General features: G+C 39.1%; 1 protein-coding gene across 1 annotated transcript in view; it reads left to right on the top strand.

Annotated features, from left to right (window-relative positions):
* The window catches only part of NELL1 (neural EGFL like 1), a 437,981-nt gene that overhangs the window by 219,721 nt on the left and 205,803 nt on the right, over window positions 1–12,457 (top strand). Inside the window, exon 14 of the mRNA XM_026651341.1 lies at window positions 9,902–10,024. Within this exon, the coding sequence (XP_026507126.1) occupies window positions 9,902–10,024 (123 nt within the window). The remainder of the gene's footprint in view (window positions 1–9,901; window positions 10,025–12,457) is intronic.

Raw genomic sequence — 12,457 nt, 5'->3', positions numbered from 1 at the left:
AGATGGGAACTTCCAGCTGTTCATTGCCAAGATGTAAATTTCTCGGTCACACTCTTTTCCTGCCAAAGAATTGCTGCTTAACCAGGTTGATCGTCCATTTGATATTATTGACACCTGGTTGAGGCATCAGTTTGCCTTTTGTCTCTGAGGAACTCGTTTGTGTCTGCTTTTCTAAACTTGAGCATGTCTCAGCAATGTCTTACAGTAGAATTTAACAATGTTGCCACACACATTTTATCAGGACAATAATGATCATCAAATTGAGTTTTCAAATGATACTTCACAAGGTATACATTGTACAAAATCCATTATAGTTTTGTAAAGAGGGTGAGTATAGGGATACAGACTAGGGTGACCAGATGTCCCGTTTTTATAGGGACAGTCCCATTTTTGGGGAATTTTCTTATATAGGCGCCTATTACCCCCCACCCGCTGTCCCGTTTTTAACAGTTGCTATCTGGTCACCCTAATACAGACTGTCTCGGATATTATTATAGCGGGAAATGTTTTTAGTGTAGACCTGGTCTGAGTTGAATTTGATCATCCACACACAATTTCACACAGCTTTTGGTGTCCCAAAGTGTAAAATTAGGTTTCCAGAGAGAGAATAGGTTAGTTTTCTTACATAGAAGTATGCTAAGGTTTGATTTTTCAGCCCTGTTTGGAAATATAGATTTAATTTCTAGCACCCTAAGAATGAGGAGGGTCACTTAATTGAGGGCCCGGTTCTAATGAGAGCCCTGTTGTCTTTGTCACTAAATCTTTTCACAAGGTTGCTTTTTAAAATTAGGGAGCATTAAAACACTAGAGAGGATTCTCCAAATTTATTGTAAAACCTGCGAAGTCTGAATCTCAAAAAATTCCCCCAAACTCCAGCGAAGATAAGCATCTGACTTAAACTGAGGAATTTATCAATTTTATTGCACGTTTCACCACAGGAACATTCACTTGCTAAGGGCTCATTTCAGAATTTCATTAAATATGTCATTGCTGTTACTGTACCAGTCACTGGTATACATATCATACACATTAAATGTCAGAAGAAAACTGATGCTATGAGTGTTAACACCAATAACCCAGTAGCTATTTTTCTATATTAATAAAAAGATTGGGAGCACATTTGTGGGACAAAGTGGTAAAGGATGAGAAAATCAATCAAATGTATTTTAAGAAAGAAGGGAAATAAAAGGGCAAAAAAAGTCCACATGAGAAAATAAAAGAGAAATGGCACATGAATTACACCGCCACTGACTCTATCTTTAGCTAGAGCTTGAAGCAAAGCCCCTTCTAGTCAATGGTGATCTTTGCACTGACTTCAATGGACTCTGGATCAGGCCCCTAGTGTTCAAAATTTAACAGTATCCTGAAGGCCAAATTTTCAGAAGTATGGCCCTCACATTCTGATGTCTCCCACCCTTTCCCCCCATATGCACACATCAAAATATTTTGTATTTGCTGATTGTACCCGCAGAATCCAAATTTGTGCACGTTAACAGGCATTTGCTCATAAAGAATGGATAACACATAAATATCCATTTGCATACATAATGGGTACCACAATTTGTAGGCATAAATTAGGATTTTTCAGGGGCCAAGTGATGCAGCAGATGTTTTGGAAACAATTTAGAAGCCCATTTTTGAAAATTTGGCACTTAGATAGTGATACAAAATATCTGGTAAAATATATTCATACTGAACAATAATTGCCTAGTACTAGATTGATGAGTTACCAGGAGCCTTGTGTAAGGGGCATTATGCTGATGCCTTGCAGGAGACCATGAACTGAATTGTGACCCAGGCCTTGTCTTGATTAGATAGCTTGTAGTAGATATGCCTGTCCTAAAATTACTTTTCCTAGTCCAGATGATGTCCCAGACAGTCACAGTTCAGTGTCCCAGAGGGTCAGCAAGCTGTGTCCACCCTTGACATGGCAGTTTACTTCACTAGCCAGTGAATTTAGAGGGATGCAGCCACACCTCTGCTCACTCATTGGTCTCCCACACTCCGTCCACCTGTACCAGATGAGGTATAGCAGCTCTGCAGAGGCTGCTCTCTCCTCTGCAAGGGTGCTCAATAATGGTCACAAGTTGACCCATAATACGGTAGGTGAATGAAGTACAAACAGATACAAATAAGTATCCACCACCATCCCAAAAAACAGACTCTGTTTCTCCTCACCACTGTTCAATATTTGACTTCTGTGTAAAAATACACACACAAGGTGAAATTTTGGCATGGAAAGTCAAATAACTGCTGAAGAAGAGGTTACTCACCTTTAGCAATTTTCATAAAGTTGTGCAGCAAAGCAGATTTCATGGCACAGAGTATGATTTAAGATTGTCCCTGTGATAAGGACAAACCTGAGGATATGTACCGCTGTCCTATATATTAAGATGCCTATTGCATGAGGAGCTCAGAGCAAAATGGCTTATGGTTATTGATAGGAAATAAAATATATTTGTGTGAAGATCTGGTATATTAGTTATTTCAGGTAAATAAGAAATTTGAGTTTTATGCTTTGCGCTCATTTGTAGAACTGAAAACAAAATATGAAATGGCAAAAATGCACTATTAAAATTAACTGGATAAGGGTTTTTAATTTGGAATCTGTGATATTGTTTTGTGTATGAAGTTTGGAATGTAAATTGTATTTATATTGCTTTGTGAAGACAAAAAGTAAAAGGTATCGTAAATGCTTCTTTTTCGGACATCTTCCTTACCTAGTTTTTTAATTAAATTTTAACTCAGAATGCTCTGAATGGTAGGGTTCTATATGCTAAATGAATGTAAGTATAAGGGAAAGAGCACAGTTACAGAATATTGTTTGGGATCTTGCACAGTATAGAAGCTCTCGGAGAAAATGTAGATCACATTTTGTACTTATACTATTACATGGTATAAAAATAATATATATGACTTTGTCTGCCGGGTTATTCTCACCTGTTTATGCACATACTTGGCCAGTGGAGCTATTGGGATTTACGCCAGCTTGAGACTGTGGTATACTACATCAGTGATTATTGTTAATGAGATCTATTTACACATATTGTGAGGCAAGGACCCTGACGTTTGAAATCTATTTTGTTTTTGTTGCTAAGGGAAAATGAGGGAGCCTGGATTGCTCAGGGCATTGGCAGTGGGATAGGAAGTCTTTTAGCTCTAGGTCACCAGTTTAAAGCCCAGTTCAAGACAGTGGTGACCAAAACTCATTACCATCTGCTGGCTGTGAAGTGACCTGTGTGAAATGAGTTGGTAGTCTCAGTCCAGTTCCTCCTGGATGTGTCCACACCACTGACATCACCATTAAACTTGGCATTGAGTATCTTGGCTTGAATCAGTGTGGGGAGACACCACTGCTCTTTCACTGTTAGATTTGGTTCATCTGGGTCCAGATTGGGTCATATTGGTAACTCAGTATGGGCAAGATTGCACTACTTCTGTCCACATTACCCTGTTATGTGACTAAGACCTGGTCTACACTAGGGGGGGTGTGTTGATGTAAGATACGCAACTTCAGCCACGGGAATACCGTAGCTGAGGTCGACATATCTTATTCTGACTTACCTCCTGTCCTCCCGGCGCGGGATCGACGGCCGCGGCTCCCCCGTCGACTCCGCTGCCGCCGCTTGCTCCGATGGAGTTCTGGAATCGACGGGGAGTGCGTTCGGGGATCGATATATCGCGTCTTAACGAGAAGCGATATATCAATTCCCGATAAATCGATCGCTACCCGCCAATACGGCGGGTAGTCTGGACGTACCCTAAATAGAGGATGTCAGTCTTCAGAACATCTAGAACCTTTCACAAGCACATATAAATTCACAAGAGTAGAAGGAAGAAATATGTATGTATGTACATATATTTATGTTTAGAGTAAGAGATAAATCCTTGAAATAATCTCTCACTTTGCATGTATTTTCCAAATCTATTTCTAAGGCCCTCTTGACTCTACAAATACTTCTGGAAAAAGAATCTCTCTATAACCTGTTGCTTTGGATATAATCCCCTCACGCTCTTCTTACTATGCATCCCCAGCTGAATGCAGCATAATATACAGGGCATTTTTCAAGTGGTAAAATATCCACCTCAGTGAGAGGACCTAGTTTTGTAGCTTTTCACCAAAAAATTAGGCCAGAAAAGTTGAGAGATGGGGGATGTGAAAAGGAAATGGGTGCACTAATATTGCTGACTTCTTTGGTTTTTGTCAGGTTTTGTTTGCCTTATCCAATTTACGCTTTTCATTGGTGTTATTTGCTGTCAACAGTGTTCTGTATTTATGAGAGAAAAAACTCAGTTGGAGCAGATAATACTTTGATGTATGCAAAATACTGTATTGCTGTCACCTACAAGCACTTTACCCTAATTCACATAAAGTTTCCTGTGTTTTGAAAAAATGCTAAAAATCTGTTTAAAATCTAAATATGCGAGTCCACAGGAAAAGACTCCAAACTCTGATATGCCCAAGAGGGCATTGTGAGACATATTGCTGTTCTTAACTTCAATGTTCAATCTTTCATAGTGAATTTCTCTGATGAGATGTATTAATGACAAAACTTACCTGTAGGGTTTAGTTCTATTGTCTGGACCATAGCTGCCCACTGCCTAAAATCTCACTCATTTATTGTTTTAATGCACATTTGCACAATGAGTGATTTTTACATGACTGGTTGTAGAATATACTTGTTGAGTAAGTGGAATTGTGGGGAACCATGTGGTGTATATTTAGCTATCCAATCTAGCTAGGCTCGGTCAGAATTCCTCCAAGGGGTTGCACTCGCGTGTGGCAGTTACATCATCTTTGGCTCCATGCCTGGCCAACTATGCCATGGTGATTGGGGATTTACCTGTCTCTTTACCTTTTCAGGCATCTAATGTGGTTGGGATGCTAACAAGAAACAGGGCCTGTACTCTCCCTCTACATTATGGCTAGCTCTTCCATGGAGCTCAGGGAAAGGGTTGACACTTCATGTGCCCCTCAGCCCCCCATTTGTATTCTTACAGAGGTACCAGACAGACACAAACTGTCTTAAATCTGTTCTTAATACTTAGGCTGTTTCGAGCTACTGTGTAAGATGTAGTACTACTTTCTTTGAGTCTAAATGTCATATTCAACTTGCTATCTACTTGAAGCTAACTATTGGTGGATTAATTTTGCTTTTTATATGATTATTTATGTAAGGGCATGTAGTGTTGAAAAATAAGTAATCCTCTTGGATTACTTGTTAGAAGATACGCCAAAGTGTTCTAATAATCAAGATAAGCGGTTAATTTCATTAGGTTTCCTATGAGCATGGTAGAAATATCTACAGCAGAGATCTGTAATTACTGTGCATAGCATTATATATCTCTAATGGTACATAAACAACTTTAGTTTTCCCAAACCCATAGTGTTATCGTTGTAGATTTCTGTTCAGGTTTATGCTATCTCTGTTGCCTGAGGCAGGTCGTTAACCGGGGCTGACTTTCCAGTGACAGCATTTTCAAATGGAAGTTTTCTGTGGGGATTTTACTCACTTGATGGGTATACAGCGGGCTTTGACTTTGGGAACAACAAAGGCAGGAGGGGGAACATTCTTCCTCAGAAATATTTTTGTAAAATAAGTCTAATTTCTTGGAAGTAATTTTTCAAGCATACATGAAAGCAAGAGTGCTTCCCTAGTCAATGGCCAAGGGGAGAATATGCCATTTTTGTCTTTTCTTCGCAAACTATCTTGCTGCAAATATGAACTGAGAAAATACTGTGCTTGTAAAATAATCCTCTTGTGGATTTTGGGAAAGGTCATGAAAGGTTTTGAAATTCTAGGAGACTTTTACTGACAACAAACAGCTTAGTAATAAATTATTAGTTTGTCGATTTTGGTTGTGGCTGGCTGGATAGGCAGAAGGAAAATGTGAGGTGTTCTTTGTGCTTAGTGATACCGTTTGCTTTTTTACTTCTTCCTTGTTGTAAGCCAGCAGCAAACACTTGATTCTCAGATTTATACCAATAAAGTAGTAGTAAGAATACCCTAATCGTCTACAGTATCTTGCATGTGAGCATTTCAAAACAGTTTACTATTGTTAGTTAATCCTCAGAACATTTCTGTGAGATAAGTATATTTCTGTGAGATAAGTATTATCCCCATTTTACAGAAGGAAAAAATGAGGCAAGCCTCTAGCACAGGTGAGAATGTAATCCAGATCTCCTGACTCCAGGGCTACTAGGCCATACTTCTTCCCCATTATAGGTTAGTATATTATTTAGATACAAGCTATCTAAGACCTGAAAATACAACCTCAAAGGATTTCATAAAGAAATTAACATGTCTATAAGGACAAAGTATTATTATAATAATAATTATTGCTCTTGAATGGTTACTGTTTCTTGAAATGTATGTTTAATACTCCAGGGAATGACTTCAACTTAGGAAATCAGTAAATCACATCTCCCATTATCTCTGTTCCCAGTAAGCCACCCATGCTCCCATTGGGTATGTCTACACTGCTGTTAGGCAGCCCTGGCTGGCCTGTGCCAGTGGACTTGGGCTCTCAGGGCTCAGACTGCAGGGCAGTTTAATAGAAGCATAGATTTCTGGGCTCGGGCTGGAGTGTGGACTCTAGGACCCTCCGAGGTGGGAGGGTCCTAGAGCTCAGGCTGTGGCCTGAGCCCAGAAGTCTAAACTGCAGTTAAACAGCCCCTAGCCCAAACCCCATGAGCCTGAGTCAGCTGGCACAGGCCAACCATGGGGATTTTAATTGCAGTATAGGCACACCCTTTGTCTGCTGCTAGCTCTTTCACCAACTTCAACTTTTGTCAATATTGTAGAGTAAATCAGGGATAGATGAAACCAGTCAGGTAAAATAGTGACCACCACCCCACATATACGATCTCTGTACCTACCCTGAAAATCCACTTTTTGAGATTATATTTTTTTTATTTTTACATGCCCCTTTCTGTGCTTCTGGGTTCCAGCTAAAAGAGTAATTGCCAAAATAAGACATACTTTTGACAAGTAGTGACTCTGAATTCTCTTACCTCAGATCTTTTGTTTTCTTTTTAATTTCTTTTTCTTTTTCAGGGTCTTCACATTCCATCTTGGGTTGCCATCTTGTCTTGTAATTCTCCCCTTCTGACTCTGAATTCCACTGACCTCACTGAGCCAATGATTCAGCACGGTGTTAATTGCCCCATGCTGCTGCAGGAGGTGTCTTTTGAATGAATTGCCAAACTAAGCCATTTGTCGCAAAACGCTTGCAATAATTAAAAATATCATGGCAGTTTCTTGCGAGAGTAGCAGTGCTAATCCTGGTCAGTCTGATTTGTCTTCTGTTCTGCTTCTTTGAAATTCCCTTTGTAGATTTATTTCACTTTCTATAGACACTGATGTAGGTTTTCAGGCTACAACTAAGCACTAGAGAGTTTTGCTAATACACCTTATGAATCATGCCAAGGTGAGGCCTTAAGGGAATTTCTCCAAAATGCTCTTTAAAAAAAAAAAATAACATCGCTCTTTGGTGAAATTTTAAAAGGACGAAGGAAACACAACCAAAGTAGGATACTGACAGGGTCTTAAGCATTTTTCCTTTTCTCACAGGTTAATGTGTTTGAAATACAAGACTTTTGTTAACCTGACAGAAGATCAATGCTGACTCATTCTCACTAGGGCTGTAGCTAACTCTTCTATAGACTTGTCTACACTAGGGAAATTAAAAAAAAAAAATTCCCACCATTGCAGCTGTCCCACAGTTATCAATTTTGGAAATTCTTGCATGGACAAGGATCCCTTAGTTGCACTGGTGTTAGTAATGCTGGGTTCTCTTGTATAGGGCAGTTTCCCATGGCCAGAACCATTGTTAACACCGTGCCAATTAAATTTCTCAGAACATATCTAATTGACATCAATGTTAAAAAAAGGCTGCAGCTATGGAACCTTGTCTACATTAGAACCCCTATTGTTGTAAACACCTGGGAAGAGCTCCGAAGGGGTTAAGGTTTTGTATGTTTTGGCAAACAATCTTCAGATGGGATATTGTTTTTACTGTAAATGGTGAGAGGGGAATCTAAATAGATTGTCAGTTCTTTAGGGCAGGGTTGATTTTATTGTGTGTGTGTGTGTATAGTGCCTAGCACAATGGGGACCCCTGTGTTTCTGGTGCTACTGAAATACAGATCAATAATTATAATTACACCAACTTTCCTCTGTAGGTGAGATTTAGGGGAAAATGTTGTTTTTAAAAGAAAATATGTTTTAAGAATAGAATGGTCTAATTGCCTCCGGAGGTGGTCAGAGGGTTACCACTATAAAAGCTTCTCCTTAATCTGCCACCATGGGCTGAGCTGTGTGTGGTGCTTTTCTTAATTGAGATAGGAGTTGCACAAACTAGGCTGCTGCATAGTTTCCTTTGAGTTCAAGAAGAAGAGTTTATAGTGCCCAGGAAGGAGCCTAACATTCAGAATATCTAAGGGTCTGAAAAGCAGAGAGTAGCTAAAGTGAATTCTGCAGCAGAGCAAGGGACCAGCATAAACTAAAGAGCATAAACATAAGTCTGAATTTATCAGCTGAAGCCAGATTCATTTTTATGTATGAATTTTCTGTTTTAAAAAAAGTGAAAAGGAAAGAGCAAAATATCCCTATGATACTCCTTTGAAAAATTATGTAAATCCCATATCACTTAGCTATCGAATGTGTTTGGAAACATTATATACCCAATAGATAATGTGCAAAGACATATTTATGCTCTTTTAAGAACATTTATTCTAGCGGAGCCCTTGCAATCCGTCACTCAGACAGTTTGAATTATCCTGAAGTACAGTGTCAACCTGGAATTTGGGAGAGTCTGTTTATAAGGCATAACCCTTTTCCCACTAGAGGGTACCTTTCAGCTACGAGCGTCCATTAAGAGAAGTTCATAAAGACTAACTTGACTTTTGTATTAGGAACAATAAAGACAAACACTAGCAAGAAGCATTTCAATTTCTGCTTTGTAATTACACCCATTTTCTTGCACCCATAGCTATGCTTTCTGGAAGCATCACTGCACTGTGATTCCTTCCCATAAAGAAGGAGTTAACAAATTAACTTCAGTTAACATTAAATCATCATCCTCTTAAAACATGCAAGAGGCAGGCAAAGCGTCACCATATTTCATCTGGGATGATGCGTCAGCGGCTCTTCTTTCTTCCCCTCCCTCCAACTCCTGCCACATATGCAGAGGGAGGAGCTGGCTGAGCTATATGAGAAGTGGGAGGCTGGCAACCTTAAACTGGTGCTTTTCTGGAGCGGACTGCAGCATCACACATACGGATGGGAGGGAGGAGATGAAAGGGAGGGGAGAGTAAGTTGCAGGCCCTTCAGCCCTGTTGGCAGCTTGGGTAATGAGAGTAACACATGGACCATATTTCTGGAAGGTGCTTTGGGAACCGTTGGTCTGGAAGGTGCCTTAGAAGTACAGAATATTATTATTTTATGCCAAGCTTTAGCACAGCATACATTTGTGCATGTGAATGGTTGTAATGGAAGTGCTGTTAGACCTTTAAAGACTATGCCGTCAACGTGCCTCACTGTAACCACTTATCTTGTATTTATATTTACCACACTTGGTAGTGGGCAGTGATGGTGAGGCTTATCACATCCGAGATACTGCAGTGATAATCTTCTTCCTGTGATTATTATGGTAGTAGCCCTGTGTAGTCTGCCCAGATAGTTTTTTCCTCTTCAGTCTGAATAAACAAGCTACTCCTGCCATGAATATGTCATTATGTCCTGGAATTGAAGCAGTCCATATTAGGCTCTTACATTTGAATCCCTGCTGTGTTCAGCCATTGTGGCATCCTTAATATTAGTTCTAACTCAGTTTTCAAATGTCAGATCAGCAAACTGAAAAGCAGATCTTTTTCTCTCTTGTATTTTTTTTCTGGTAGAGCATGATGAATGTGGCAGCGGACAGCACAACTGTGATGAGAATGCAATCTGTACTAACACTGTCAGGGGACATAGCTGCACCTGCAAACCTGGATATGTGGGGAATGGGACCATCTGTCGAGGTAGGTCTGTTAATCTAGGAACTTGAGAAAAGCCTCAAACTATATTAATATTTTTTGACAGTCACCTAAGTTCTGGTGGCGCATGATGCTGGGCTCTGTCAAAGATTCATTGTCTGAATTATCACCTGGCAATTGTAGTATGCATAGAGATAATTGATTTGTGAATAACCTCCTATCACAGGACAGTATTTTTGAATTGTTTTTAAAAAACCCTTTAAGTTTATTGCCAATTGAAGTTGTAATTTAAGTCTGTTTCATGCAGCTTTTAAACTGTGTTTTGTGTCTTAAACTGAGTTAGTGTCAGATATGCCATAAGTTACCACCTTCATGTTTTAAACTAGGTTCATGTAGCCTTTAAACTGGTATAATCTTGTAGCATCATGTAGCAATGCCATGGGCTATTAAAGTTACAGAAGTGATTGATGGGGATGTTTTTGTCCATGATGTGTTTTAATTTACAGCACACCTATAAAGTGAAGATCTGCATTTGGTAGATTTCACTGTAGCTTAGACCATGAGTATCTGGAATCAGTCCATCTTGCTGTAAAATGGCAGTTTTTGTTGGTCTTTTTTTAAGAAAGAAAGATTAAACTGTTTCATAAAGATAGAAGAGGAAATATACACCATCAACCAGCTGGCTCACTAATGACTGCAACTTGGAAATGTATTGAATTGTGCCTGCAATGCCTGTTGTTGTTATGTGTTTTAGGAATGTCTCACGGTTGTCTCATAAAATGCTATTAATTGCTCCATCATTGATTCCACAATTCCTGGCTTCCAAAACATTATTGCCATAATGGCTAATTTGTTGGAAACTACTGCTGATGTAAAGTAATAGTGCATCCAGAAAACATTCATATGCACTTAGATTTGGGGAGAAATATTAGCTTTCTTTCAGTGTTATGAATTGGTAGAATTGTCTTGAAGTGATGGATGGTGAACCACCACTTCCAGCTTAAATTCTTCACCAAGGTTTTCACAGTCTATCATGTGTCAAAGTAGCATGTGTCATGTGATAATCTCTCCATCTGACTAACTCTCTGGAATGTACAACAATGTCAAGATATTTAGAAAAAATAAAATGGATTCTAAATGAACATAGCAGGGACTGCAAAAATGAGAATGTAATGAAGACAATAGTCCAGATTCATCCTATAGAAGTCAAAGAAGTCACACCAAGAATCAGTTTTGCCCAGTATTTTCCCAATTCTTGCTTGCATGGATTGTAAGTTACAACATTTCCAAATAAAGTTTCAAGCAGGGGTGAATGAATATACTCTCTAAGTTTGACAATGGCTTTTCCCCCCTGTAGACTATAGGGTGTGGGACAACTCTTGACTCCGCTGTGTGCAACAAGGACATTTTTGATTGACTCAAACAGGACATTTTTTTGGTTTTACTTTGCTGGATTTGTGCACCCAGAGTTTTACTTTGAGGTTCAGGTTGAAAGGGCTGAAAAAACTTGAAGCAAAACTCATCTAGCCACCATTTAGTTTAACCTGGTAGTTTAATAGGAAAATATTTTGGGTTTTTTTTTTTTTTTTTTTTTTAACTCTTTTAATGAACTTGTGCTGAGATTCAAGCTTGAAATGAAATCCCAAAGCAGATGAATTTCCATTTCATTTTCAAATATTCTCCCAGCTTTGTTCTCAACATGCCTAGAATTACACAACTGAATGAAGATATAACTGCCTTTTAAAAAAGTGGGCTAACATGGAAATGCAAAAAACAGAGCTGTGGAATTTTGTGGTTGTTTACGTCCCAACTGGGAAATATATCTAGAGAACCCATGTTGAAAATTTTTGGAGCTTGAAAAAGTGAGTGATATTCTCTAATATTCCAGATGGGAAGAAGCCCCTTAATGGGAAGCTATGGAGAAATTCTTCTCTCACTACAGAAGAAGCTATGGATAATTTAGATGGTACTCAAGTGGTAAGAGACTTGGTAATCAGTAAACACAGAGGTTGTAAAATAATGGGCCAGATTGCTTAGTAGTAAAATTGCATAACACCAGTCAAGTCAAAGGAGCAATGCTGAGGATAACACCAGCTGAGGATCTGGCCCATATCATAATTTACTTGAATGGTCTAGAAGTGTTTTATAAACTTTTACAAATGGTATATATACACAACAATCATTTCAGCCACTAATGACGTGACCCACCTCTGGGGTGGATCAAGGCAGCTTATTATCATCACACAGCAACACCACATGCCAACAGGGAAAGGATGATTTTGTAGCCAAAACACAGGCGTGGGAGTCTATTCCTGGTTCTGCCACATACTTCCCACATTGCCTTGGGCAAGTCACATGACCATTCTGTACCTTATTTTCTGTATAAGCAAAATGTGGATGATGAAAACCATGTTGTGAGGCGTAATCAACAAACTCAGCAATCCTTGGAAGGCTCTATAGAAATGTAGAATATTATTC

Source organism: Terrapene carolina, unplaced genomic scaffold (assembly GCF_002925995.2).
Source record: "Terrapene carolina triunguis isolate 2854851 unplaced genomic scaffold, T_m_triunguis-2.0 Scaffold96, whole genome shotgun sequence".
In the NCBI taxonomy this organism is placed as follows: domain Eukaryota; kingdom Metazoa; phylum Chordata; order Testudines; family Emydidae; genus Terrapene; species Terrapene triunguis.
The sequence above is the reverse complement of the archived record's forward strand: the minus strand, read 5'-3'. Positions and strand labels throughout refer to the sequence as shown.